The sequence below is a fragment of the Pseudonaja textilis genome, chromosome 2 (assembly GCF_049901715.1).
Source record: "Pseudonaja textilis isolate UNSWEBS1 chromosome 2, rPseTex1.2, whole genome shotgun sequence".
Taxonomy (NCBI): domain Eukaryota; kingdom Metazoa; phylum Chordata; class Lepidosauria; order Squamata; family Elapidae; genus Pseudonaja; species Pseudonaja textilis.
The window spans coordinates 160627958-160653611 of record NC_141991.1 but is presented as its reverse complement, the minus strand read 5'-3'; the positions used below and the strand labels follow the sequence as shown (position 1 = coordinate 160653611).

Genomic DNA, 25654 nt, shown 5'->3' with positions numbered 1-25654 from the left:
ACACAGCAGTTCTCAGATTTAAAAGGCCACAAATATATCCCTACTTACCAGCTAACACATCTTTTAGAGGGGTGCGTGAAATTCCTGGTGTTGGGGAACGAGGATCCCAGTTCTCATGCTGGCTTTCAGCTACCAATTCCCCTTGTTTTGGAAACTGTGTGTTGTCTTTGGGGGAACTTTCGACCTAAAAGCAGAGAAAAGCAAACGGAAGTTAAAACAGCAGATATACAGGGAAGGGAAGATGGAAAAGCCAATCCTGTGTTAAGACAGGCTTCCAAGTACCTCAATGGGTGTTCTCAGGATGCCAGCAGTAGGTGACCTTGGGTCACGGACGTTTTTCAGGTGCTTATTCAGCAAAGGTGTGCAGGTGGGTGTAGCTGGGAAACTCTCAGAAGCCCCCATGGCAACTGTTTGGGAACGCAGGAACCCTGAAAAACAACCATCAGCCTTACAACCCAAGGAAAAAGACAGCAAGACGCAGCTGAAAGCCCCTACTGCAGCAACCCAGAGTCTCTTCTACCTCCGAGAGAAGGAGCGGCCATAAATTCGTCTCACCAACCTGCCCCCTCCGTCTTCCCACTCAGCGCAAGCTCACATTCCCCTCACTCCACCCCAAAGCACCCTCTTCGCTTTTGTTGGACTCGGTCGCCGAAGCTCAGGCTCGCTTGGACAGACTAGACTAGGATTCGAATCTCCCGCCTTCTTCCACCAGCTTCTCTGCGGCAGCCCTGATTGGAGCAAATGCCTGCCAATCGCTCGGACGGCTCTTTTTTCCCTACTCATTTGAAAACGCGACATCCACTTTCCTACCTTTCTGCCTCCCTTTCCTCTTGCAATTGGCTGGAAAGTAATTTTAACTCTTCTTATCTGCCTTTTTATTGGACTAGAATGCTGTCAATGTAGTGGAAGGCTAAACCCACCTGCGTTATCTCATTGGCTAGTTTAGACAAATACAAATACCAATCTCCCAACTTCTCATTTTGAAGACTAATAACATAGGGGCGGAGCTAAGAACCTAACCAACGTTTCCATTTGTAGAACGTTTATCTCCAATCCTATTGGCTACAATGGGTGTCCGTTTAAAAATAGGCATATTGGAAGGACAAATCAAACAAAAATATCTTGCGTTCTTGAGGGTTTACGGAGTACACGCCCACTTCCCTTTGTGCCCCCATTCATTGGCTGGAGAAGCTTTAGCGTATGTTGTCTTCTGATTGGTAGGTGTTCGCTGTGGGCGGTGTTGGAGAAAGCAGCTGTCATGGCGGAGCTGAGTGAGGCGCTACTTTCTGTGCTACCGTCTATCCGGGTGCCCAAGGCCGGGGACGGCGTCCATAAGGATGAGTGCGCCTTCTCTTTCGACACTCCGGTAAGTTCTCATGTGAAAAAGATGGGATCTGGTGGGGATTCTGTTGTCTTCACAGTCTCCGACATACCGGGCGGGGAAGGTAATATGACCCGCGCAAGGCCTCACGGGACTTGTATTTTTCCAGGGAACGGCATCTCCTGCAAATCCCCCATTAGGAACCAAGTGAATACTACAAATCCCAAGAGTTTCAGCGGCCAGATCGTTCTTTGGGAAAATACATGGCTTTCTGGGGAATGTAGTTTCTCGTGATCACATCTCAGGTGGGGCGTTGCTGTCATGGTCATCTTATTCACCGGACCGTATGGCCAGACGGGGCGGGAGGTCTGTTGAATACTGAGCTGCTTTACTATATCCCACGATAGAGCAGCTTAAGTAGAACAAGACGAGAGCCTCGTGGGGCATGCCGGGCACTGTCTTAGTCTTAGTGCCTGGCTCTGCCACTTAAGAGTGAAAGATTGAGCCCCGCCGCCCGACTGAAGTATCTGGAACTATCTAGGCATGCCTCGCGGGGCATGATGGGAAACGAAGTCCCTTTCCCCATTACTTTGAGTGCCAGACCTTGCTCTCAGGAACTGCTAATCCCACAGACCTTTGGTGGAAAGGACGTGTCAGCCCTTTTGGTTTTTTAATCAGACACATGGGCTCTAGGTACCCCTCCGTCACCCGATTGCTCTTGCCTCTTTCCAATTTCGGGCTGTGGAATATCCAGTTTCTTTCCTAACGTGTGTGTGGGAATCGCTCCCATTGTTATAGGTGATGCTAATGTCGGTAGGTGGTATCCCCTTGGCTGGGAGAGAAACCTTCTGGCAGCCACGCCTTTTTCCCAGAGTGAATCAAGCAAGCCTAGCTAGGCTGCTCGCGAGTTTTAACGGAGGTTCTCAGAAAGATTCATAAATGTTTGCTTGATTTACTGATTCATTTGTCCTGCTTCGTCTTTCTCCTAAGCCCTCTGTCCGCTCTGTTGCTTTTTTCTTCTGACTATGAAGAGTGGAAAAACATCCTATTTTGTTTGAGTGTGTCTTGCCCTTCCCAGAATTCAATATAAATTAGACCCCTGCTATCAGGATCTGTTGAATTTCCTTTCCAAATAATTTTAAAGTATAATTTATTTCCTTTTTAAAAAAAAATCTTTTGAAGTAGGCTGATCATATCAAAGAGAAGGGCTGCATTTTGTGAACGTTCACAATTTGTATGGGACACTTTAAAATTCCTCCTAATGATATATATGCAGCAAGGCTAATGAGCTGCTAGTTAGGAAAAGAAGAATATTGTTCTACAAGAGGAAGTTTTGACATCCCTGCAATAGAAGCGCTCCTTTTATTAGACATATCTGCAACCTTCAAAACTGCAATGAACAATATTTGTTAACATTTAAGAATTATCTGGGATAATTGTGTAAGAAAGAGAATTATTTCATGTAATTTCTTACAAATGATAGGATGCTGCTTATCATTTGGAGTGCTTCTAGTATAACTATCATATAATCCTATTAAACAGTTAATCATCTCTTTTGAGGGACTAGGTCTGTGCTCTTATAGAAACAACTATATTTTTAACTGTCGTTATTGTATACTGTAGCTCTGTTTAGCACTCTTGTAGGTAGTGTGATGCCTGTGGACATTTTCCTTGCTGTCTATCAGGCTCACTTATTGTCTTGTCATTCCCCTCCTCCCATATGTGTTTTAATAAAAATGTAATGCAGTGCCTCATGCTGTTTATGTTTTTAAAAAATGCTTTTGGATTCCACATGGATTTCATAAGAGGAATGGTTGAAAATCAATGTCTAATTTGGAAGAGTGTCCAATTGCTGAGAAAAAAAAAACAGTAAATGTTCAGAATTTTCTGAACTATTCTGTTCAAAATTGTATTCCTTTCCCCTGCTGTTAACTCTATTGTTGCTCTGTAGACTGCACAAACATCCAGTAAAAGCCAATAGCCGTGTAAAATGTTTATTCAGTTGAGGTGGAAGAAATAATCCACATGTTCTGTATTCTGGACATATTTACATAAACCAAATTGAAATATGTCAGAAGATTCACGTTCACATTTTCTCTACATTGGAACAGGGGACTTGTGCCCTTGAGTTACTAATACTAAACTAAAACAACCACATTAACATCATAGTTAGTAGGGATATATTCTGAGAGTTTCAGTTCAGCAATGTTTGAAGGACCATAGTTTCCCCATATTTTCTCTAGATGGCAAAATGATGCAGAAATGTGAATATAAACGCTTCAGGCTTTCTTCTGCTAAAATAGGCACTACTGTTGTATGAATATGTCATGGGTCTCTAGAGTAACCAAACAAGATCTGTAAACTGAATTACTGAAGTCATTTAGTTCCTGGAGCATAGAGCAGTTTATCTGGTGTGACTGCAATAGCATTGATGCCTAATTATAATCTGGGAGCCACATAAAGAGGTTAATAAATGGATGATGATTTTCAATGACTCTATCTTCATATGAAATAATTTTATAGTGTCCTATTGATAAGGGACCACTAAGGATCATCGCAACAAACTGCTTCATCCCCATTGCTGAGAGCAGGTTTGGCGGGTGACAGCACCAAGGAATTCTTCCTCCTATTCTGAACATTCAGATAAATCCAAATGTGGCCATAGCCAAAACAACTAGGAAAAATTTAAATGCAAGTTTCTAGACCTCATGACTGCAAATGTATATTTGTGTATTTTTTATCTTAACCTACTAAGCTCTTGGAAGGAAGAGATCTCACTGATACAAGATTCTCTGAGGGGGAATTTCAGTGCCTGATAGAATTTGGGAAAGTATTTATAAAGAGGGATGTCTGTAAATTGCATTCATGAAATTATGTATTTGAGTAATTTATCCGGGCTACAACATTTTATACACAGCCTTAAAATGTTGGTATTCTGGGATTGGCTGAGCTCTCTTCCTGTTGAAGTCATGTCTTTCTTTATTCTGTAGGAATCTGATGGAGGAATATATATCTGTATGAACACATTCCTGGGCTTTGGAAAGCAGTATGTGACAAAACATTATGAAAAAACAGGCCAGCGGGTCTATTTACATCTTAAGAAAACACGCAGATTGGTAAGAAGGGCAATTTGTTTTGCCTTGTGCAGAACTCGCTTATTTAAATTTCAGAGCAGATGAAGAAAGACGGTTCAAATTGATGCTGCTGTGTACTTTCTTGTTACCCATTTGGAATGGCTGGCTTGCTAACCAATTCTCTTCTGATTCTTCTCTAGAAAGAAGAAAATAATTCCAGTGCTGGTGATCCTCCCCGGAAGAAACCAACCCGTCTAGCTATTGGTAAAAATCTAGAGTTACTCTCCCATTATACTATGGGAGAAAACGTTGAACAAGGATAGACTTTAGCTTTAAGACTGTCAGAAGATCTGAGTTCATGTTTTTTTTATCTGTAAGCTTACTCAGAACTTGAATCATTCGGCATCTTCTTTAATTAAAATGTGATGGTTCCGAGTAATGGGCCCAATTAATTCAAGACTCTGAGGCTGTGGCTTTCTCAAAGATCCATTTTATTGGGTACATCATATCGGCAAGTTCAAATGTGAAATCAACTCTGAATAATTCCCATGCTTTGGTACAATTAAAGAATAGATATTGTCTATAGGTCACGTTAACCAACCAAGCAGGCAATGAACTTCTCATCACTCTTTCCTGCCGTTGCTAGGGTACTTTGAGCTGACCTTGGTTGTCATGAGCCTTATCACTGTTATGTCTGGCACTGTAGAGAAAAACATTCTACATTCTTCAAAGCCCCCCTCCCCCACATATGCATGGCAACTTAAAAACGAAGCAAAGTAAAAGTATGATTTCGGCTAAAGTTGTTTCAAGAGTTAACATAAAATTTCACAGCACCCAGAGTTTATGATGTTGCTTCTTACACTTCTCAACTGCTACTGTTGCATATCTGTTTTGATAGGTGTAGAAGGGGGATTTGACCTCCCAGAAGAGAAATATGAATATGATGAACATGTCAAAATAGTTATTTTACCAGAGCATTTGGAGATCCCTCAGGATGGACTAGATGGTCTGCCAGATATGGTGAAGGACAGGGTAAGCACTGTGATTCATCCAGGAGGGGGGAAAAAATCACATGGTCTGATTGGCTTTGCACAAGAGGTAGAGTTGACGTGATGCATCAGCCTTGGATGTATGGGGATTTCTTTTTTAGTTAAAACGGTATGTAAGACTTCAGATCTCTGTTGATAGTAGATATTTTAGGAGCTATTTGAAAGTCTGACTCTCCTTTTTTCTTTTGGCATTCCAGATCTCTAGTGCAATTGAAGCTATTCTGACAGCAGATTCTGCTTCCCGTAAACAGGAGGTACAGGCTTGGGATGGGGAGGTTCGACGTGTGTCCAGGCATGCCTTTTCTCTTCAGCAGCTCCAGAATGGTATTCGTATCCCTCCTTGGTGAGTTGATGGTATTCCTTAGTGTTTCTTTTTCTTTTTCCACACGTGGAGCTCTTTCATAGTTTACTACACTTTTCTTCCAGATTTTAATAGAAGCATGTAAGCTAAAATCTTATGTTCACTCAACAGAAGATGTAGAATGAAATTTGGGAAGTTTAACAAAATGGAGTCAGGCTTAAGACTTGTTCAGTAAGAGAATTGTACTGATTGAGGCCTAATTACTGCCTAATTGCTTGTATTGACAGTGGCTGGAAATGCAGCAAATGTGACATGCGGGAGAACCTGTGGCTCAACATGACAGATGGCTCCATCTTGTGTGGACGGCGTTACTTTGATGGCAGTGGAGGCAACAACCATGCTGTAGAACATTATAGAGAAACTGGTTATCCATTGGCTGTAAAGTTGGGAACCATCACTCCTGATGGAGCTGGTAGGACTTCTCAACATGTAGATGCAGCTGTTGAATAATTTTAAAATTCCCAATCAGAGAATTGCTGAATTTCTGTTCCCATCTTACACTCTGAGGAATTCGTTCCTTTCTATTGAGCTAGCATTGTGATCGTAGGGTCTGGAAGGAGGAGGGAGAATAGTACAACCTGGCTACCTAGGTTCAAGTTCAGTCTTATCCCAATTCATATTCCTCATCCCTCCCTCTAATTTCAATCTCCTGTTTGCTAGTCAGGGAGGATCAGTAAACCTACATAGTTGTATTTTCTTGGGAGTGGTAGGCTTGTTAGGGCAGCTGCTTTGATAAATGTGACAAACCCAGGTTCTTAGGAACAGGAAAGTGAGAAATGAATTTTGCAATTTAGCTTTTCCACTTCTTAAGTTGCTAGTAAAAGCACATGTATAAAATGCATGTAATGCATGATGTGCTCCCAAATATTTATAATTTATCTGTTCATATTTGTGTGTGTGTGTGTATATATATAATATATATGTTTGTGTGTGTAAATAAAAAAAACCTAACTTTCAATATGAATGCTGTTACTAATAGTTAAATCAGTTCATTTAAAAATAAAAAGTATGTAATCTAATGTATGTGGTTGTTTTTTTAAATATCTTCAGATCAAGACTCAACAGTAGAAAGAGTGGAGAGATTTTCAGACATTTGTATAATTGAAAGAGAATGAGCAGAGATACATGAGAGATAATATCAGACACCTTCTGAATGTTATCAATATGATACATTTTAGAAAAATTTAAATAGCCATTTTTTTTATGCAGAAAAGGCTTTTCACAGTTTGGAGTACCCTATCATGCGTGCAGTTTTGAAAAACACAAATGTGTCTTTAAAGTTTTTATTTCAATAAAGCATATTTATGAAGATCTAAGGCCAGATGATAGTAAATGGATTTTTATTACAACAATTTCTATACTGAAGGGGTCAAGAAAAGAGTGCCTTCTTTCCCCTTCTCTATTTTTATTGGAACTAGAACTATCAGCAATAAAAGTACGTCAAGAAAAATGCTTCAAGAAAAAAACATCAGTCATTAAAATGTCAAGGACATTTGAAGCTCTTACTTTACAATAGTCAAGTTTACCCGTTTGCTTTCACTATCTTGAAATGTGTATCGTACTATTAAAACAATTGCAAAAATCAGGAAGAACACTGAGAGAACTGACTGAATTTGAAAAACATAACAATATTCTGGTTTTAACGTATTTTCTTTTTTCTTCCGTCTCTTTGTTTTTTTTCTTTCTTTTATACTTCTTTTTCTCCTTTTTCGGTCGCAAGACCGAGCGTTTTTTTTTTTTTCCTCTCTCTTTCCCTTCTTTCTTTCTTTTTTTTCTCTCTCTGTTGCATATGTAATGTTGTTATGTTATTTTTTAATTGTAAATTCAATAAAATTTATATATATATAAAAAAAAGAAAAACATACAATATTTAACTATGAACTGGGTCTTAGTTATAGATTGTTGAAGTATGATTCTGAAACCGACCAATCAAATTTTTTATGATTAAATGAACATGAAATTTGAATGCAATAATTGAATTAATTTCAATAACATATTTACTCCAAATACTCTATTCAAGAAAAAAAAGTATATCGTACTGTACAAACAGTATATTTTGAGTAGAGTCAATACCTGCAATTAGCTAAAGCCACCAATATCTTCCTTAAAAAATATCCAAAATTAAAATAATATTTTTGCATTATTTGTAATTTTAAATCTATAGCTATTAGAAATCTGAGTATCCAAATAATACTTCATTCTGTATTTGTGTACCAGACAATCCAATTTTTTATTCCATACCTCCCTATATTTTTGAACATCTACTTTCATATATTCTGACAACTATCTCTGAGGTTAAATGTGGGAAAGCTGCAGGAATAGATTCTTGGCACTTCTGTCTTTTTTCTGCAAAGTGCCATTTTGGTTCTAGGGTAAATGATGGAAAATTTAGGAAAAGAGAAATTGCTTGTGATGCAAAGAGTCTGAAAAACCGGTTGTGAGATGTTGATTGATTTCTGCCCTTGTTCCCTTCACCTGTAGATGTCTACTCTTACGATGAAGATGATATGGTTCTAGACCCCAATCTGGCTGAGCACCTGGCTCATTTTGGGATTGATATGCTTAAAATGCAAAAGGTGAGAAGAGATGATAGAATGAATGCTAGCTGCGGTAGATGCTGAAAGAAGCTCATGGTAACTTATGGAACCAGAATGGTTCTGTTACCTACAAGCACTATTATCAATGGAGGTGATTTCATCAGCTTCTATTAACTGTTTCCTTCTGTATCTTAAATTCTAGATTCTTTATTTAGCAATGTGAATTTCCAAATGGGACATAATGTAGAAAGCATTTAGATTCATAATCATTGTTTGTTGTCCTTTTTGAATCTTTCTGCTACGAAATTATTTCAAATTTTAGGCACAGTTTCGGATAATTTTCTATATCCCTTCTCTATGCAGACAGACAAGACAATGACAGAGCTGGAGATTGATATGAACCAGCGAATTGGAGAGTGGGAGTTGATTCAGGAGTCGGGGGTGCAGCTGAAACCACTGTATGGCCCTGGCTTTACGGGTATCCGTAACCTTGGAAACAGTTGCTATCTCAATTCGGTAGTGCAGGTGTTGTTCAGCATACCAGACTTCCAACGAAAGTAAGTGGGTCTCTATTGTTCCTAGCTGCAGAGGAAATATTCAGGTTCTTTCCAGTAGTCTAAACAGAAGCCACTTGTACATAGCAATTGATAACAAGGAGTGTCTTCTGTGCCTCAGAATATCAAGATAAACCATTTGTTTGCCAAGGTCAGATAGTCCCAATTTAAATAGAGTTCTATAATAGTAATTAAGTACAAATTTCAAAGGTATATTTTGTAGCCAACTTGAAGCCTGTCTCACTTCCTTGGCTTTTAAAATAGTATCTCCATGCAGCTTAAAACTCTATTATAGTGCTTTTATTGTGTCCCACATTGGTCTATGTACATGGATGAAGCATGGTATATTTGACCAAGAAAGACAGACAAGCCAAAACCAAAGAAAAATGATATTAATGAAGTGATTCCTTGATTTGGTGCATAAATACAGCAAGCATAAGAGAGTCTTCATTAACATGAAAGGCAAGCCAGGAGAGAGATTTTGTTATACTCTTCTGGGTCCTCAGTATATGGTCTTGTAAACCTCAACTGATGTTACTTGGATCCCAGACTCTGAATTTCTGACCTTTCCAATTGCTCATATTTGATTGCCAAATTGGGGTTGTTGTTGTTTTTGCTTCTTTATAGGTATGTAGACAAACTAGAGAAAATATTCCAAAATGCTCCTACAGATCCTACACAAGACTTCAGCACCCAAGTGTAAGTAATATCATAAAGGGGTTGAGCTTCCATTTCAATATTAATGATGTTCTCTAACAGATGGGACTGTAGAGGGACACATCTGTCAATTGCATTTTGCTCAGTTTTTCATTTTTTCCAGTCCATGTTGTTTCTCTGTTAATTTGAATTTTTTTAAAAAGCACACAGAAAGATGCATTTTCTTATTTATTACATGTTTTTATGTAATACACCCATTTTTGCAAATAATATTTTCTCGATATAATTTTGGTGGGCATGTGTTCCTTTGAAAGTTCTTTTTGTGAAATCAGTGTAAGATTTACAACAGAGGATTATGGTATATTTCTAGTTCAAAATCAGTTTGAGAAACCAGAACCAAACCAATTTCTTACCATCCCAACTCATAGGTGAACCACACATGAACCTAAACAATCATGGTTTTTCTTGTTTTGCATTAATATATTGTATAAAGAAAGTCATTATGATTTGTAAATGGTAGTCTTTCTTATGCACCAGCCATTGGAGTTTATTCAACAAACCCCAAGTAAAAGAAGGCATGATTTAACACAGTGCCATTATTTAATGTTAAACTATTCAAATTGTAGAACAATCTGAAACCAGCAGTGTGTGTAGATGAAAGTTGATTATGCTGAAAATAAAAATATTCTGTATATTATAATTCAAAATGAAATATTTTTATGCATTTTTTTTAAAAAAAATTAAGATCCCTTTGCTTATTTATCTTAAACGTATTTTTATGCATGTATATAACTGTACAAAATTCACTCCAATAGGATTGATTATATAAAACTCTTAATCTATGTTTTGACTTCTCTGTAAGCAAAAATGGAAAACATTTAATAATAGCATGCTCATTAGATGTTCTGCATATTCCATTGGAGTCATGAAATTTTAGAAATTAGGCTGCCAAAATGAAACCTGGACTTTGTTGATAATCTGTGTTTCTTTAAAAAAAACCTGAGTGAGGCAATCAACTTATAGTTCCTTAGAGGGAAAACTAGTAAACATAGTGCAATAGAAAGGTGGGGAACTTTTAAAAATTGTTTTCAAATTGTATTGATTACTATATTGCTTAAGATTCTTTGGAAATTATTTGAGGCATGGAAATTTTTTCATTTGTTTGGGTAAACTGGGGAGCTCCCTGGAACTGCAATGGACTGCAGTCTTTTTAGTCCCCTCTTGTTCTTCTTAGGATTAATTTACATTTACCTGCTTTTCCAGAGCTAAACTTGGCCATGGGCTTCTCTCTGGGGAATATTCCAAACCTGCTGTTTCAAGTGGAGAACAACAGTTGGACCAGAAGGTAGGGCTGAGAGGTTAATTGTCCCTGAGGACGGAAGGTAGTGTTAACTGTGGCTAACAGTTACCCAGGGGAAGGGGAAATGTCATTTTACAGACTCATCGGAACTCTTTTGTCTTTGCAGGGTATACAAGATGGCATTGCCCCGCGTATGTTCAAATCTCTTGTTGGCAAAGGTCATCCAGAATTTTCTACGAATCGGCAGCAAGATGCTCAAGAATTCTTCCTGCACTTCATTAACATGGTGGAGGTAGCGACTTTAAGGATCAAGGGTTTCATTGCTGGGTATTGTCTTCAAAATGGGAACAGTGCTTGTGCTGATGACTTGGAAGCATGGGGAAATATACACAAGATAAATACTCTAGCTAGCACATAATTGACATGAAAGTCAATGTTACCAATGTTGCTAATTAAATAAAATGTAGCTTGTTTATCTAGAGGAAAGCCTGCTTTAGCATCCCCTCTGGGGTTCAGGAAAAATAATTTTGAATGGTGAAATATCCTTAAAAGCACAGCCATTCCACAGTGTATTTTATTCCGGAATGCATCCCTAAATTGTGCGTTGTAACTAGAATGATGGGGTTCTTAGAACAAGGTAGTGTGTAGATCAGTAGGGTTCCTTAGTGAAAAGCTTGATGGTCACGGACAAGCTACCTTGGAAAGCAGTTTGCATTTTACTGCTTCTTTTCCCTTGAGATAGGCAGCAGTGGAGAAATGTTGGCTCCATACTAAGCTTGGATATTTTCCAAGGTTAGAATAGCTGTATCAGATGTTCCACTTTGTTCATGATCCTTCCAGTGTTCCAATGTTTGTAATTATTATTATTTAAATCTCCAAGTACTGGAAAGGACCTTAACCAATACAAGAGTTGCCTCCTACTGTTGATTGAAGCTAGTTGAGAGTAGATTAATAGAAAATGCTGCAAAATAATTAGAATTCACGCGCACGTTACTATCTATGTATGTTTCCTGTGCATTATATTTTGTTCAGGAAAATCACCAGGTAAATGCTCAAAATGTGTAATCATACAAACAGTACAGTCTATTCTACAGAATGCTGTTAGACTTGGAAGCTGCCAGCATATCCACGTACATAAAACCATTTATTTTGATTTTTTTCAGCTACATCATCAAGAACCCCAAATGTGGCCTCTATTAAGTCTTAAACCAATACCCAAAAAAGATTATCTATTTTTATTATGTTCATGGACAGTGTTGATGTTTGTCTTTTGTCATTTATTTCTTTGTTGAGATATGTTTTGTTGTTGTTTGTGCCAATAAAAATCATTCTTAAATTTGTTTCTATTTTTTTTTCAATGACTTAGCCTTTTTTAATGTAGGTTAGTGATAGATAGTAATAGGACTTAGTATGAAATTAGAGGAGGAAGTACATTGTATATCACTGGAGAAGGTGGAATATAACCAAAATAAATGAAAGTTAGAAGGTATATTTTTTCTCATTTTGAAGTAGCCTTGTTTATACAGTATATCTTAACCTCCAGCATCATACATGTGTGGGTTTTTATATTTTTGCTTCTCCTGTTTTTCACTCCTTGTTAAATATTTTTCTTCCCCAGAGGAACTGCCGTAGTTCTGAAAACCCAAATGAGGTTTTTCGCTTCTTGGTGGAAGAGAAACTCAAGTGCTTGGCCACAGAGAAAGTGAAATACACCCAGCGTGTGGATTACATTATGCAGCTGCCAGTACCTATGGAAGCAGCTCTGAACAAAGGTGGGAGCACTTTTACAAACCATTTATAAACCATCCTTTATAAGTCATTTCTTAAAATTCTTTTGTTTAATGAAGTGTTGAAATCTTGTACAAATGAATGTCTGCACGTATCGATCCTCTTTACCATGCACTATAAAATGTGGATGACAACCATAGCAGCCATTTCACTTTGCTTGCTCTATACTAAAGCTGGAATTGATTTTATTAGTAGATTAAATTATTAGATTAATTTATAACGTGATCTATTTCTTTATGACTTAACTTGTTACGGGAACCCAACCATTGTGATTTAATCAATAAATGATAGTTAGCCAGTCATGTTTTGGTACAAAATGTGAACTAGATGGTTCTCCCATGATTACATCTTCTGATTGGGTAGCACATCCCTCTACTTTATAATGTTTTAATTGGAAATTTTAATTACAAGAATAAAAGTAAATAAAACTAAATTCCAAGAGAGAAATAAAAGTGCAACAAATGAAAAAGAAGAAAAAAGAAAAAGAAAAAGAAAAGAAATATTTAAATAAATGATTTCTGATCTTCATCACAAGCATAAACACACTTTTTTTTAATAAAAATTTTATTAGTTTTTAAAAACAAACAAACAAACAAAACATAAAAATATCAAGCTGTCTTCCATAAGTGTACATACAGTGTACCGGTTGGTTTACAAATTGTTTTGTGCTTCCATTTCGTAGTCTTCAGTTATAATTACATTACATATAATCTCATATTGTCAATCAAAAACCAAATACCTTAATATTATTAATCAATCATTTGACTGTACTTTTATTCATTCATGTTTTACAAGATAACCATAATTTACTTAATTTATTGTATAACAATTCATATTATCATCCCAAATCTATCCTAAAATCATTTTGTAGATATAATAAGAAAAAAGTACATCTTTATATATTTATTATTTTCTAAAAGTCTACCTATTTCATTACTGTATTTTATTGTCTAACCATTTGTGGAATAGATCCCAAATTTTATAAAATTGTTTATCATCTTGTTCTCTAATTTCAAATGTCAATCTACTCATTTCAGCACATTCCAGTATTTTCTTAATTATTTCCTCCTGTGATGGTATCTTGTCATTTTTCCAGTTTTTAGCAAATACAATCCTAGCTGCTGTTAATACATTTACAATCAGGTATTTCAAATCTTTACTATATATTTCAGGTAAAATTCCCAATAAAAATATCTCTTGTTTCAATGTTTTTTCGTCATTTTCTCCAACCACATGTGGATTTTAGTCCAGTATTTTTTAGCATCCGCACAAGTCCACCACATATGGTAATATGAGCCAGGTGTCTGATGACATTTCCAACATTTTTTGGATTTATTCTTGAACATTCTTGTCGGGGGGAAAATGCCACCTGTAAAACATCTTATACAAATTTTCTTTATATGCTGTTGACGTTGTCATTTTATAGTTTTGAGACCACAATTTTTGCCATTTCTCTAAATCAATCCCATATCCAAAATTCTTCCCCCAAGCAATCATAGTTTCTTTAACTTGTTCTTCTTCTAGTTTAATTTCTAATAGATAAGCATACAATTTTTTAATCATCTTTTCCTCAGTACCTGTCAAAAGCTTATCTAAGTCAGTCAGTTTATCATAGAAACCTTCTGTTTTAGAATATTTATCATACCTTGAATGTATTTGCACATATGAAAACCAATTCATCTTTATACCTTGTTCCTCTAGTTTTTGTATAGATTTAAGTTCACCCTTTTCATTCAATATTTCACCATATCTGTTTGTTCCTTTTTGTATATTATAGGATACGAGAATGCTTCAATAGTCGATAACCAGACTGGAATTTTCAAATAACATTGTCTTTTAATTTTTTCCCAGTTTAACCACAGAGACTCCCGTATATAATGTCTTCTAAAATACCCCTGTGTTTTAATTCCTTTGTACCATAAAAAAGTATGCCACCCCAACAATAAATCATGTCCTTCTAATGTCAACAATCTAGCATTTCTTAGTGTTATCCATTCCTTAACCCGCATCAGATTTGTAGCTTGATAATACAACTCCCAATTAGGCAAACCAAATCCTCCTCTAATTCTAGCATCTTGCAAAAGTTTTAACTTTATTCTCGCTTTCTTACCTTGCCATATATATTTCAACACAATTTTATTTAAATATTTAAAGTAGTCTTTTCCAAGCCTAATTGGAATTGTTTGAAACAAATATAAAATTCTGGGTAATATATTCATCTTGATTGTTGAGATTCTCCCTATTAGTGAGAGTTGTAAGTTTTCCCATTTCGCCAAATCTAACGCTATCTGCTGTTTAAGTTTAATATAATTATTCTCTTTTAATGTACTACATCTTGCTCTCAAATATATCCCCAAATACTTGATCTTATTCGTGACTTGAATTTTCAGTAGATCTGCCAGTTCTTCCTTTTGTCTTAATAGCATATTCTTTGTCAAAATCTTTGTCTTATCTTTATTTATTTTCAAACCAGCCACCTTTCCATATGTCTCTATCTTTTCTATCAATTTCGATGCTGTTTCTAAAGGGTCTTCTAAGATGAAAACCAGATCATCCGCAAATGCTTGCAGCTTAAATTCTTCCTTTTTAATTTTCATTCCTTTTATATTCTTTTCATCTCTAATATTTCTGTTTAACACTTCCAAAGTTAACACAAACAACAAAGGTGATAGAGGGCACCCTAGTCTTGTTACTTTTCTTATATCGATAGATTCTGTCAGTTCTCCCTCTATCATTACCTTTGCCGTTTGCTTATAGTATATAGCTTCTATTGCTTGGATGAATTTTCTAGCAAAACCCATCTGTTCCAAGAGTAATAACATGAATTGCCAATTCACATTATCAAATGCATTCTGTGCATCTAAAAATATCAGAGCCATTTGTTTTTCAGGATGTGCCTCGTAGTATTCCAAGGTGTCCAAGATTACTCTCATATTGTCTTTAATTTGTCTCTTTGGCAGAAATCCATTTTAATCAGGATGGATACAATTATTTAAATATTTTTTAAGTCTTTCTGTCAATATTGAAGCAAAGATTTTGTAGTCTGCATTTAATAAAGAAATGGGCCTATAGTTCTTAATTTGTAATAGGGTGGCATCCTCTTTAGGAATAAGTGTAATATAGGCTTCTGACCATGATTTAGGTATCTTCTTTTTTAACATAACTTCATTCATAACTTCTAACAATGGAAGATTCAACGATTCTTGTAATGTTTTATAAAATTCTGCCGGAAGTCCATCTGGGCCTGGTGCCTTTCCATTATTTTGCTTAAGTGCTTCAGTTAACTCCATCATTGTTATGTTGCTTTCTAACATTTTTTTTTCAGTCTCTTTAGGTATCTGAGGTAAATTAGCATTCTGTAAGTACTGCTTAACTCTCTCTTCATCAATATTCTCTTGCATATATAATTTCCCATAAAAGTCTCAAATGATTTCCTTCTCTTTGCTACCATAGCAAACTTGGCCTTGGTCATCTATTAATTGCAATATTTTCCTTGATTCTTTCTCCTTTCTCAATTTATATGCTAACCATCTACCTGGTTTATTTGCGTCTTCAAAGTAGGTCTGTTTAGCACCTCTAATTTTCTGTGCTAATTCTTCTTTTTCTATTTGACCCATTTTGTGTTTAATTATATCCATTTTTAACTTGATGTCCTTTTTCTGTGGCATTTTCTGTAGCTCTTTTTCAAGTCTTTTATACTCATCCTCTAGGGCCTTAGAGGCTAGCCTTTTCATAGTATTCCTTTTCCTTGTATAGTCTATTATCAAACCTCTGGCATATGCCTTCATTGTATCCCATACGTTCTGCATTGATGTGTCTTCTTTTTTATTTTCTCTAAAGAAAAAAGCCAGTTCTTTTTCCATCCTCTGTATGAAGTCTTTTTCCTTTAATATAGTATTATTTAACATCCATCTAGACCTTCTTCTTTGTCCTTTCCATTTAATTGTCATTGGATTGTGATCTGCCCAAGTACTTGTTTCAATATTTATTTCTTGAATATTAATTATTAATTCTGTTGACATCCATATTGTATCTATTCTGGACCATGATAAATGTCTATTTGAATAGAAAATGTATTGTTTAGTTTTAGCATTTCTTTCTCTCCATGTATCTTTTAAGTTTATTTCATCTACCATCTTAAAAAAAGATTTAGGGAGAGTCGTTCTGTTTTGCTTTGTTGTTTTCTGTGCTGTATAATCCAATTTGTTGTCTACAATTCCATTAAAATCTCCCATCATAACTATATTAGCATAGTCCAATTCAATTATTTTCATATGTAGTTTTTTGTAGAATTCTTCTTGTTTCTCATTCAGAGCATATATTGCAATCAGGAGTGTTTTCATATTACTGTCCATTATTTCCACCATTAATATTCTTCCATCATCATCAATATAAATCAGTTTTGCTGGGGTGGTCTCTTCAAAAGCATAAACATACTTAATAACTCTTTACCTGCATACATTTACAAATACTGTATCTCTTCTTCCCCGTAACAGATTCCTTATCTATATACAAATCCATAAACCATTAACTTTTCAATCATATTGTCAGATTATTTTTCCACTTTAATCTTTAAAGCTTCAACCTATTCCAAGTCATTCTTTTGGTTTGTTATTTATGTTTATACTTTAGCTACCTTCTCTGCTTTATAATCTACTTTTTTATTATTAGCCAGGAGTTTTAGTTCTGATATTTCCACATCAGGCAAAATATGTTTGTCGTCTGCCATCTGTCATGTTTGTTAACATCTTTTGGGCATTGTCTGACCATGACAACAGATGTCTTTGTTTATTTATATAATTATTCCAAAACTTTTAATAAAAGTCTTAATACCCCAAATTCATCTGAATCCTTAATTTGTTTTTAACTTTCTTGGTTAAAATCTTTTAACATTTATTTCCACTTCTTTACATTCCTAAGCTTGTATTTATTTTTTTCTTTTATTCAAATATGAAAGTAAATTCATCAGGTGTCTTTTTCAGGCTTGTCATTTTGAAGATTTCCAAAAGCCTTAAGGTAGTAAATAAACAATTTTTGAAAGATATTAGAAAATGAGGTCGGGTAATCCAGTGTCCAGTCAAAGGCTCCATTGCAGTTGTGAGCATGATGGACGTTCCGTTCATCTCCTGGTGCTCAAATCCACAGGAGACTGTTATCCTGTGGTCTCTTCACAAAGAACAGCCATCCGGAACACGTACGGATAATCTCCCATCCTCTCCTTATTCAGAGAGGCTTCATAGAACTGGTATACTCAGTTCTTCAGTCTTTGCCATGATCATCGTATCTGCTCATGTGGAGACAGTTCACTATGCTTCCCCTCAGAGACTCCCCCACCATATAGCTCATTTCAAGAATATATTTGAATTGTAGCTTCCTGCAGCATTGTTAACACGTCCTTGCAGGTCTCGTCAATTCCACAGGAAGGGCAGCTAACACATAAGTAGCATTTGTGAGCAGTGGATTTTTCAGGAGAATGGCTTGCCATGTTACTTTTTCATGTTGTACAAGCCTAGTATGCAGCTACCTGATATTGTATATCAACATTCTTTCTGCAAGAGACTTCTGAAGGAGTAGACCATGTCCCCCCCTTGCTTTCCTTTGCAGATGAGTTGCTAGAATATGAAGAAAAGAAGCGACAGGCAGAAGAAGAGAAGCAGCCACTACCTGAATTGGTTCGTGCCAAGGTACCTTTCACCTCCTGTCTGGAGGCCTATGGAGCCCCAGAACAAGTGGACGACTTCTGGAGCACAGCCTTGCAGGCCAAGTCTGTGGCACTCAAGTGAGTGGAAAGAGGCAGGAGATGGGCTCACTATAGGAGGCACAAATGGGTGTACAAGAAAAGAAAGTCAGATTGGGTAGAATTGATCAGGTCACTTTTAATTTATTTGTTTTATTCAATTTACATGGCTACCCTTGTTGCTATGAGGATAACAACATATAAACATACCATACAAAATAAAAGCTAATATATAAAGCATATAGCAACCACTGAGGTAAAAACCTCAGTGGTTGCTGAGTTGATGGTAAAAAAATGCAGTAAACTAAAACTTCCTTATGGGCTGCCACTTAACATTGGATCCCTACATCATTCTAATACTCCCAATTGGAACATGACAAACACAGAATGTTTTACTTACTCCATTCCTTTAATTTTCATTGTAATGCCACAAAAATAGTAAGGGTTGTAGTCCCTTACATGCTGAATATGCAGTCACACAATCTATAAAAAAGTTGGTCAAAGGAATATAAAATTATAGCAAAAAGTGGAAGCAAGAGGCAGCATACTTTTCTACATATTGTGCTTAAATAGCCACAGAAAATTGAACTTGACAAAATCTTAACAAAATCAGTTCATCAAAGCTTTAGAAGCAGCTTAAGTTCTTGACTCCTGGTTTGAAGCTTTTTCTTAAAATACGTTCACACTCCAGATATTTATATTTGGCAAGCTAGTTACATAGCGCAACAAGAAGCAAAGTAATGTTTATGTAGTTGGCACCCTTTAAACTCTACAGGATAGCCATCACTTTTGTAATATGCATTCACATTGCAGAATTTTATATCTGCAAGGCTGCCTGAAAAAAATGGACAAAATGTTTGCAAATCTATTTAAAATGGTAATGAAATTTGGTTACCAGGGAGGCATCAGGTATGCTCAAAATGGTTCTGCTTAATCTGAATATGTTTATATTCCATTTTTACTGTTTCTTTTGCCAAGCTGTATCTAGTGCCATCCAGGATGAAACCCATGTGTAATTTTTATTGACCAATGCACTTTTCAGGACTTCTTGAATAAGAGAATATTTTAAAATCTGAATGAGTGAACCCAAAACAATATTAAAAAATGTTTTTTTATTTAGATCCAAACGTTAGACAAAAGTTTAGAACATGGGGTTTCTGTTCCATGCTTCAGAATGTATGAGGCAACCATAAGGAGCCTAGACTATTCTAAGTACAGAATGCTTTGTGCAACCATCCTATAAAAATTAGCCTTTTCCAACCAATTGTACTCTACAAAAGCAAAACATCTCCGATGGCATTCAGAATCAATGGGACCAAGGGTGGGATTCAACCGGTGTTACTACCGGTTCAGTGATTACATTTTGCGGATGCATGTGCGCTTTGCGTGCAGGTGTAGCAGACATGCGCTGTGCGTGTGTGTAATACACCTTGTCTGCTGCTCTTCAGAGCTACTGGTTCTATAGAGCCGGGCAGAACCAATAGCATCCCACCCCTGAATGGGGCTCTTTAAGCTGAATATTCTGAAGGGCATTTTCAAATGGGATGCAAATTCATTGTGTCAGTAATTATTCTGATATACAGGTAGTCTTTGACTTACAACCACTTACAATCATTCAAAGTCACAACAGCACTGAAAAAAAAAAGATTGATGGCCGTTTTTCACACTTAGGATTGTTGCAACACCTCTATGGTCACATGATCAGAATTGGGACACTTGGCAACAGCATGTACTATTGTAGTGTCCCAGGGTTATGTAATTGCCCTTTGCAGCCTTCTGACAACAAAGTCAATGGGGAAGCCAGATTCACTTAGCAACTGCGTTATTAACTTGCCGTGGTTCACTTAACAACCGTGGCAAGAAAGGTTGTAAATGGGACACAACGCACTTATTTAGCAACAAAATTTGGGGTTCAGTTGTGATCGTAAGTCAAGAACTATCTGTATTCATTACAAGTGTTTTATAACCTCTTCTATATGATTGTAAGCTTATATACTTAATGTTTTAAGATTTGGGAGCAATTAATGTAACTTGATACCTTGGATCGTACTTGGCCAAACTCCTGTCATTATATATTGCTTTTGGCTTTGTTATATGCCACCCAGAGCCGTTTTTGGTGAGATGGGCAGCAGCTATATAAATTAGATAAAGCTTGAATTGTGGTATTGATCTGTAGTTCAGTAAAAAACAGAACACTCAACAATACCCTAGTTCTCATTTAATAACTTAGTCAATAGTGTGTGGTCATTTATGCCTTTAGTCACAGAGATGAGAAACTATCATCTCTAGTTTAATGAGTGCACATTTCATTTTTTTGGGGGGGGGAGGGGGATATCTCAGTCATCCATGTTCTTGCATTGCTCTTGCAGTTTGCTACATGTGCAGCTTAACTGTTCTTATCTGTTTAGTACAGAGATGTATAAACAGTTTTCCATGAATTATAGCAAACAAAGAGTGGAATGTTTACAAGCCAGTTACTAGCTATGGCTTGGAACATTTCGTGAGGAAGACCCATTTTCTATTGGGCTTTTTCCTGAACTATTGAAAAAAAGTGCTTTAATACTGTATCGTTTTCTCCTTTCAGAACAACCAGGTTTGCCTCCTTTCCAGATTATTTAGTGATCCAGATCAAGAAATTCACTTTTGGCCTAGATTGGGTGCCCAAAAAACTTGGTAAGAGTATTACTGAGAAATCATTTATGTTTTAGATTCTGGTGTGATTGATCCTAATTCAAGCTTTTGGCATCCAGTGCTATACCGGACATAAAGTGCTTGTGAGAATTTTAAGTGCTATATCTGACTCAATTATTTTCAAAATTACCCTGTCTGGCTGGCAATATTATCTGCAGATCCAAATAGGGACTGTTGAGGCTATGAGATAAATATGAAACACTTGCCTAAGGTAAGTGGAAGGTTGATTGCAGTATTTGTTAGTATATGTTCTGACTTCATTCTGTTCATGTCCATAGATCATGATTTTTAACAGATACAGTTCTTTCTACCAGTTCTTCTTGGATTGGATGCAGTTCCAGATGTGTTTCCAGTATTTCTTTTTGTGTTACTTGTATTATCAGATGTTTCCATTGAAATGCCTGAGGAACTGGACATCTCTGCACTTCATGGGACAGGACTGCAGCCTGAGGAGGAGGAGATGCCTGACATAGCCCCACCACTGGTGACACCAGATGAGCCCAAAGGTAGCCTGGGTTTCTATGGCAACGAGGACGACGACTCCTTCTGCTCCCCTCACTTCTCCTCTCCGACATGTTAGTGACTCTTCTCCTCTCCTCTCTTCCTTGGGCATCACTCACTCACCCATCTTCTCCTTTGTTCCCCTCCCCCTCCTCTCTCCCTTCTGTGCTCTGTTGTCTGGCTTGGTCTCTTTCGTCCTCCTGGCTTAGCCTGTCATTCTCTCATCTTACTACAGAATAACCTTCGTGTTCTGTGCCTGAGAATATTTTCACCGCAAAACAGCTGTTGAATCAAGAAGATTTTAGTGATGAGAGGATAAATATTAAAACTCATCAATTGTACCCCTTGAGTATCTGCTGATGATGCCTCTCTATTTATATCATTTAAATTTTTAATTCAGACAGAGGCTCCCACATCCTGATTGTGAAATAGTCATATCATGAGCCATTTTTCTGTTGCATCTTCTCTGATTGGTGCTATTATATGAGGCTAATAGAATTCAGAAGGTTCCAGAACATTTCATCAAGCTGAATGAGCCCTACTAGTGTGTTATTTATTTATATGTTTGTTTCATTTCCATTTGTCTACTCAATTCGAGTCATATTGACATCTGTTATCATAGTACTACATTATAAATAAGGAGGAAGATTGATTTATATGGTAAGTTCATCCCGAATTGAGGGCATGGTTGCACCTTTCCTAACTGATTTGTTTCATCCGGAAATGTGACCCTCTCTATGATTACAAAACCAAGGCTACAACATTGGTATTAAATTTGGAAAATTATGTAATAAGAGCATGCAGAACCAGGATTACATAAGGAATTAATTAAAGATGATGTTGTTTGAGGATATTTTGAATGTTTTTTTTCCTATTGCAGCCCCCATGTTGGATGAATCTGTGATTACTCAATTAGTGGAGATGGGTTTTCCAATGGACGCCTGCCGCAAGGCTGTATATTATACAGGAAACAGTGGGGCTGAGGCAGCAATGAACTGGGTCATGTCCCACATGGATGATCCAGGTATGTTAACAAAATGGAAACCCATGTTCAAATCCCATGATCTAATTCCTATCAAAGTGGTAGTATCTTAGGGCACAGTTTTATAATTTATGAGAGAAGTACAATTCAGAACCCAAACAAGTCAAAGATTGTGATTAAATGGATGCAGAATTTGAATATAGTTAAGAGATGGAACTGTAGGAGTTTGAATGGAAAAAAATGTTAAGTTTATCTTGAAGAATAGATAGAACTGATGTGTTTTATTGTTGGTACATTCGTCCAATCATGATTGCTAAGATGAATAACTCCTTTTCCCTGAAATGCTTGAATTGCAATGAACAGATTGCATCTTTCTTCCATAAGCAGTCATGATGTTGCAGAGCTTAGCAGTACTGGTAATTAATTCATTACAGAATGGGACATATTTTGAAAGCTGTAATCCCATTTCTGTATTAAACTTCACTAAATTATATATTCCTCAAAATTCACTAGAATGGCATTAGATATGATAAAAACTGCAAGAATCTTTAATGCAGAAGTTGTGATCCTCCTCTATGGGTCATTAAACTGGGAATATTCTTCAGTGTCTAAAAAAAAGTAAATCTAATGTACAATTTCATTTGGAATTGTGCCGCGTAAAGTCCATATTTGAATTTGACATATCAGTAGTCTATACATTATTGATAATATTTTTCAATATATTTATTATTTGTAGGTTTTTTTTCTCTTAATTGTGCTAATCAAATACTTTTAGAGCTTAATATGAATTGACTACAAACTGGATATAAAATATCTATAGCGCTCTTAAATAGTTAATTATGTATTAGAATAAATTAGATATTTTAGGTTTGATGATTACTCAAGGTGTATTTGTTACCTATCTGCACTTTATTGATTATATTTTCTCTTCCTTTTTGCTATATTTTCTATATTTTATAATCTTTATCTGTATCAATATAATTTCTTTTCCTTCTTTGAAATTGTAATAGAAATAAATCACTAAGCAAAGAAGAAAAAGGACGGCAATATCTTGAGAAAGAAAAAAGGGGAGAGGAGATAATATGCATACTTTTAAAAGTATTGTTCTTTTTTTTTCCTTTAGATTTTGCAAACCCTCTAGTTCTTCCGGGATCCAGTGGACCTGGTTCCACCATCACCTGCCCAGATCCCCCACCTGAAGATAGTGTAGCAACCATTGTCTCTATGGGCTTTTCCCGGGATCAAGCTATGAAAGCACTAAAAGCTACGGTGCGTCAAGAGAGAATAATTAGGCTTTAGAAAAACGGCAATGGGGCTCCTGGCTTGAATTTTTTTCTACCATCTCATCTTTAGAATAACAGCCTTGAGAGAGCTGTGGACTGGATCTTCAGCCATATTGATGATCTAGATGCAGAAGCTGCCATGGACATCTCAGAGGGGCGTTCAGCTGCAGAATCTATCTCTGAATCCATCCCCGTGGGACCGAAAGTTCGGGACGGACCTGGAAGTAAGCTTGGAATGGGGAAAAAAGGGCTTGATAGTTGAATAGCTTTAATTTTCTAGCTCTTTTTAAGAACATTTTTCTAATATTTCAGATGTCTGAGCGTTCCATTTAGTGTTTTTTTCACAGTTTAAGATAATACCTTCAATATTTAGGTTCAATGATACATTGTACGATAAGCTATAAAGGCAAAGATTATTGCCTTCTTGCTACCTGGTATTGGAAAGAAGGCATTAACAATATCTTTGTCCGATATCTTTATGTAGTTTGGGCATGTGTTTTTATGCAATCATTTTATGCAATTCTCATGTATGTTTTTTTACATTATCAATGTATTCATAACACTGCCTTTTATTCCTTCAGAGTACCAGCTTTTTGCTTTCATCAGTCACATGGGCACATCCACTATGTGTGGTCATTATGTCTGTCATATCAAGAAGGATAATAGGTAAGAAAAGAATGAGAATGAGGGGATTGAAGAAGATGTGTTACTTAGCAGTGTTATCATCCCATCTTTTGCAGTAGAATAGATGATTGAAGACCAAGAAATACCTCTATCTTCACTAAGAGAAACAAATGGGCTTCTGAGATTTCTCATAAGGGTTGTTTCTGTGGCTTCCTGTTTGCAAAACAGAATTTTGCAAACAAGAGACTATAAATTCTATGAAGGGCAGGATACAACTCTAGTATTTTTGTTTCTTTGTTTCAAATAGGTGAAAAGATTTTACTATATATTTTTGACATAATTTTTTCCACATTTGTTTGAAAGAGACTAGATGCGAGGCATGTTTTAGCTCACCTCCACCTTTAGGATTTTAGCACATTTTACCTATGTTTACCTATGTTGCATAATTTTGCAACATAAAGTGATTAAAAACAAGGGTTTTTTTAAATTACAATTGTGATTGAAGAATTCTATACACACTATTCTGACCCTCAAGCAGAATTATAATATAGGGTTCTTGCTGTTTTCTCTTCCTCTCCCCTCTCTCCCAGGTGGGTGATCTATAATGACCAGAAAGTTTGTGCCTCAGAGAAGCCCCCCAAAGATCTTGGGTACATCTACTTTTACCAGAGGATCCCCAGCTAGGATATTCTACTTCAGGGTTTGCAGCAAGAATCAACTGATGATGGGAGGATGGGAAATTCTAGAGATGAATATGAAGAAGAGGGACAACTCTCCATCCTTAGGTGTTCATATGCCACTGCTGCAGCCCCAGTGATGGGATTCCTTCACAAGAAAGCTGGAGTCTGCTGCCCCTTTGGACACTGATGGAGGGTTGGGGGGCTTGGGTGGATTTGAACCTCTGTGTAAAAGCAAGAAGAAAAATACCATCTTACTGAACCAGTCATCCAAGGCTCATCCATGCACATGGTTTCTTCTTGGTGTAGCTATAACACTCTAGGGCAGTTTAGAGAATGGTGCGAGTGAGAGGAAGCAGTTTACATGTGGATTTACATACTAGATGGGATGGGTTTCCTCACTTGCCTGAAAACCATTCAGGAATAATCTGGACATAAAGTAGTTCCTGTTACTTATGTGCCTCTGAAATGCCAAAAACACACAGGATCAAATAAAAACCTTTTACTCTCCTTCAAAA

At 36.6% G+C, this 25654-nt stretch overlaps 2 protein-coding genes across 9 annotated transcripts in view; one reads left to right on the top strand and one right to left on the bottom strand.

The window, feature by feature from the left end:
• CDCA3 (cell division cycle associated 3) overlaps positions 1 to 1260 on the bottom strand; it is a 5454-nt gene extending 4194 nt beyond the window's left edge. The window contains exons 1-3 of one of the 7 annotated variants that reach the window (XM_087923026.1): positions 1114 to 1260; positions 283 to 447; positions 49 to 184 (exon numbers count right to left, since the gene is read on the bottom strand). In XM_087923026.1, coding sequence (XP_087779152.1) covers positions 49 to 184; positions 283 to 447; positions 1114 to 1260 — 448 coding nt within the window. The other 6 variants (XM_087923025.1, XM_026713301.2, XM_026713299.2 and 3 more) reach the window with 6 other exon arrangements.
• Positions 1224 to 25654, top strand: USP5 (ubiquitin specific peptidase 5). 2 transcript variants are annotated; one of them, XM_026713361.2, is made up of 20 exons: positions 1224 to 1366; positions 4312 to 4437; positions 4596 to 4659; positions 5294 to 5427; positions 5642 to 5787; positions 6033 to 6217; positions 8287 to 8381; positions 8706 to 8899; positions 9524 to 9595; positions 10817 to 10898; positions 11020 to 11145; positions 12472 to 12625; positions 18246 to 18420; positions 20963 to 21051; positions 21453 to 21575; positions 22451 to 22594; positions 23676 to 23821; positions 23906 to 24059; positions 24417 to 24501; positions 25050 to 25654. In XM_026713361.2, exons 1-20 carry the CDS (start codon positions 1259 to 1261, stop codon positions 25141 to 25143), a joined length of 2496 nt encoding a protein of 831 aa, XP_026569146.1. In that variant the 5' UTR covers positions 1224 to 1258; the 3' UTR covers positions 25144 to 25654. The 2 variants fall into 2 exon arrangements, with proteins under 2 accessions (XP_026569146.1, XP_026569145.1); XM_026713360.2 differs by having other exon boundaries at positions 21453 to 21644.

Bases quoted from the DNA above. Each gene is read 5' to 3' on its own strand.
- USP5 (XM_026713360.2), top strand. From the start codon at position 1,259: ATGGCGGAGCTGAGTGAGGCGCTACTTTCTGTGCTACCGTCTATCCGG. The intron at 5,788-6,032 runs GTGAGTTGATGG...TTGTATTGACAG, and splicing joins GGTATTCGTATCCCTCCTTG to TGGCTGGAAATGCAGCAAAT. The intron at 6,218-8,286 runs GTAGGACTTCTC...CTTCACCTGTAG, and splicing joins CATCACTCCTGATGGAGCTG to ATGTCTACTCTTACGATGAA.